The sequence below is a fragment of the Solanum pennellii genome, chromosome 4, assembly GCF_001406875.1.
Source record: "Solanum pennellii chromosome 4, SPENNV200".
Taxonomy (NCBI): Eukaryota; Viridiplantae; Streptophyta; class Magnoliopsida; order Solanales; family Solanaceae; genus Solanum; species Solanum pennellii.
In genome coordinates this window covers 57,098,638-57,102,384 of record NC_028640.1, presented here as the reverse complement: position 1 = coordinate 57,102,384, position 3,747 = coordinate 57,098,638, and the positions used below count along the sequence as shown (strand labels likewise).

Sequence of the window (3,747 nt, the reverse complement as noted above, 5' to 3'; positions counted from 1 at the left end):
TGAGTTCTCATGGGATGAAATATATTCTTGGGAGATTGACTATGTGTTGAAATGGGTGGAAGCAATTGTGCTTCCTAACAATAAAGGAAAGAGTGTCACCACATTCTTAAAAGAGAAAATCTTCTCCAGATTTGGCAAACCTAGGGCCATTAATAGTGATGGTGGCTCTCACTTCTGTAATAAATTGTTCAAAGGACTATTAGAGATATATGGTATTTGTCATAATGTGGCTACTCCTTGTCATCCATAGACTAACGGGCAAGTTGAGGTGTCCAATCGTGAGATCAAGCAAATTCTAGCAAAAATGGTGAATGTTAATAGAATAGATTGGTCAAGGAGGCTTAAGGATGCTCTTTGGGCCTACCGCACTGCATACAAGACTCCCGTAGGTATGTCTCCATACCAACTTGTATATGGGAAGACTTGTCACTTGCCAGTCGAGCTAGAGCATAAGGCGATGTGGGCAATGAAGAAACTGAAGTTGGGTTGGACGGAAGCGGCAGAACAAACACTAAATGGGTTGAATGAGCTTGATGAGTTTCGCTTAAAGGCCTATGAAAGTTTAGCCATCTATAAGGAGAAGATGAAGAAGTATCACGACCAAAGGATTGAAAAAAGAGAATTTGCAGTTGGTGATTTGGTGCTTCTATTCAACTCTAGGCTACGATTGTTTCCAGGTAAACTCAAATCCAAGTGGACAGAACCATTCCTCATCACTAAAGTATTCCCACATGGAGCGGTTGAGTTAGATAATAAGGAAGACGCAAAGTTCACAGTCAATAGGCAAAAAATAAAGATCTATTTGGGGCATGCGGAGAGTGCGCATGAAGTAGTTAAGGTCTATCTTCTTGATGAAGTCTTACTAATAAAGGGGCTTGGGTCATGCCGCGACATTAAATCAAGCGCTTCTTGTGAGGCAACCCAAGGTGTATCCTCTAGCCAACGATAGGTTTTGTTTTCCTTGTACCAATAGTCGTAGTTTTTGTTTCGTTTTTTTCATTATTTCATTATTGCTTATGTGTTAGTGTTGGCTAGAGATTAGGGTAGGGTCTATGTCACTAAAGTGTCTAGAGAAACACAAAAAATGGCCTAATGGGTGTTACTTGTGCAGGGAGCAAAAGCAAAAATCTGCACAAAGTGGACTGGTGCAGAGGTCTACGGACCCCATCGATGGACTGTCATTCCAGGTATGTTCCATTTTTTTCTATGTCTCAAAGTGATCGACGACCTTCCACTGGCCTATGCACTATCGATGGGGTCCCGTAGGTCCATATCTGCCAGTGATCCAACCCGACCCGACCAGTCACATTAAAAGACATAACGGTTCAAATTCATTCCCCCTTTGCATTTCTTTTAAAATTCCCTTCCATAATTGTTTCATTCCAGTATTTCCTTCCTATTTCACTCAAATTCAACCTCTCCCAATCTCAAATCACTCAAGCATCATAATTTTTACTTCCCAAACTTTCCATCTCTTCCAAATTCTCTGTTTCTTCGTACTCAAGAGGCTGGTGATCGAGGTTGGATGCGTAGTCTACTTCTTTCAAGTCCCTCACAAGCACACCACCGCTAAGAAAGCTACTTTGGATCATTTAAACTTTGAATGCTCGTTCATAGTTACAAATAGGAATCTGAAAGTGGTTCTTGACCTTGGGAGTGAATGGAGTGAAATTGCATACTTAAACTGTGTAATTACTCCCATAAGGATGATGTACAATGGTTGTGTAGCGAAGTTAACAAGTTAAATCTGTAGTTTGGCTAAATTGTTCTGACTTAGGGTTCTATGTTCATTGTAAGATGAATCTAATTATTGCATAAATCAGAACCCTATTAATGATGAACCAGTATTTGGTATGTTAAATACATGTTTAAAACTTGATTGTATAAAAATAAAGCACTAAAGGAACTAAGAATTAGAACTTGTACAAGCTTAAATTCTGTTGCAGGCCAAAAGTAAGAAACCCCGTGTATGGACAGTCAATTAATTAATGAATTATGGATGGGGTCCGTCAACTGAATCACCCAAAATTTTCTAAGTCCAAAATGACGGAATTGGACAATGGTTCGTCGATTGATCTACGGACCGTTCTGAATGTCTATCGTTTTATTTAGATAACCTCATTTAACCTTCTGCTAAAATAAGTCTCAAGTTTTAAATGACGGAAGTGGACTATGATATACCATGGTTTCACGGTATTATTAATACTTTTTCCTTAAGTTTAGTGTGTCCAAAAGCCTTTTTGTGCTAATTTTTATATAAGTTTCTCCTTATTTGTAGGAAATCTGTCCAAAGATGAATGCGGAGGTTTTTGAGCGAAGAAATGCAGAGAGACCACCTACGGAGCTTGTGACGGTCCGTAGGTGGCAGCGTAGTGCAGCTGCTGAAGGAAGATGGGGAAGTCTGACCAAGTGTGGGGTTACGGAAAACGTGACGGACCGTCGTAGCCATGACGGTCCGTCCCGCAGGTTCGTCATGAAGATCAGAGAAGTAGCCCCAGTACCCATATTCCAAGAGTTCAAGTGTTTTGTAACGGAGATCCTCGATGGACCGTTGTACTCGTAACGATCCGTCATACCTGCCGTCGAGGGTAATGAAGAGAGCAGCAGAAGAAATTTCATCAAGTAAGGGACGACGGAGTCCATGACGGTCCGTCGTAACCACGACGATCCGTCGCGATGTCCGTCGATCCAGCCGCGTTTTTGACAGATTTCCAGCAAATAGAGTCCTTGTTTAATTAGGTTTTTATTTTCTATAAATAGTTCGAAAAACTTCGTTTTTGAGGTTAGACTCTGGATCATTGTTAGACCTTTGAATATTCGGAGACTCTTGATTATTTTGTAGACTCTTTGAGAGATTATTGGTTATCTTGAGACTTTTATCATTGATTGTTGGTGACTTTTGCTGATTAATCAAGTGAACTTTCCAATTTTACTCTTTCTCATCGAAGTAAGTGTACGAATTCTTATATCACATGTTTGAATATTGTAATTATGACTATGGGTAACTAAACACAACTAGGGTTGTGGGAACCATAGGCTAATAATGAGGTAAAACCTAACTAAAATAACAATTCTAGAATAGTGTCTTGCATGTATTGATAATTCTTTCGTTTAGAAGCCTTTTTAACGGGTGGCCAAGGTTAGAACTCGCCTTAACGCTACTTTTCGGACCAACGAGGTAGATAATAGGAAAAGAATTATCAACATAGATTTAGCGTATACTATCTAATAGGCTAGTATTAATTGGTACGAGGTAATAACTTAGTCAAATATCGAATATGATGCTTAATATGAGGTAAAGATAAGGGTTAGTATAGCAACACAAGCCGGATCAAGGTGCGGAGTGAAATTTTCTAGATGTCGGACCAAGGATTTAGAAATACATAACTTATCACTTTGCATGCAAGATACTAGGAAAGAATTGTTATAGTTAGAATTATCAAGTTATGAACCTGTGGGGAACACGTAAACCCTAGTTACATTCATTAATTGATTAAACTCCAACATTTGAAGCTGTTAAGTGTCTTCTTCAATTTCGCTAGTTATTCTCATTTACTTAGAAATAGAAAACCCCCCTTTTATCATTTTTGCTTTCCAAGGAAGTAATTGACTGAACAATAGTAGTAATAGATTGAAGTTAAGTCTAAACTATTTTCCTAGTGGGAACGATCCCAACCTCACTAGTTGGGTTATTTACTTGACACGATCGCTTTACTTCTTATTTGAGAAGTAAGTTTGAGCGTATCA

General features: G+C 39.0%; 1 protein-coding gene across 1 annotated transcript; it reads left to right on the top strand.

Annotated features, from left to right (window-relative positions):
• Positions 1-457: 457 nt before the first annotated feature.
• LOC107016811 lies at positions 458-1,957 on the top strand. Its single transcript, XM_015217161.1, has 3 exons — positions 458-838; positions 1,112-1,187; positions 1,947-1,957. Exons 1-3 carry the CDS (start codon positions 458-460, stop codon positions 1,955-1,957), a joined length of 468 nt encoding a protein of 155 aa, XP_015072647.1.
• Positions 1,958-3,747: the final 1,790 nt, after the last annotated feature.

What these genes read in the sequence shown, in the direction of transcription:
- LOC107016811 (XM_015217161.1), top strand. Translation starts at nt 458, where the DNA reads ATGTGGGCAATGAAGAAACTGAAGTTGGGTTGGACGGAAGCGGCAGAA. An exon ending in GTGCGCATGAAGTAGTTAAG is followed by an intron (nt 839 to 1,111) that starts GTCTATCTTCTT and finishes TTACTTGTGCAG; the next exon opens with GGAGCAAAAGCAAAAATCTG.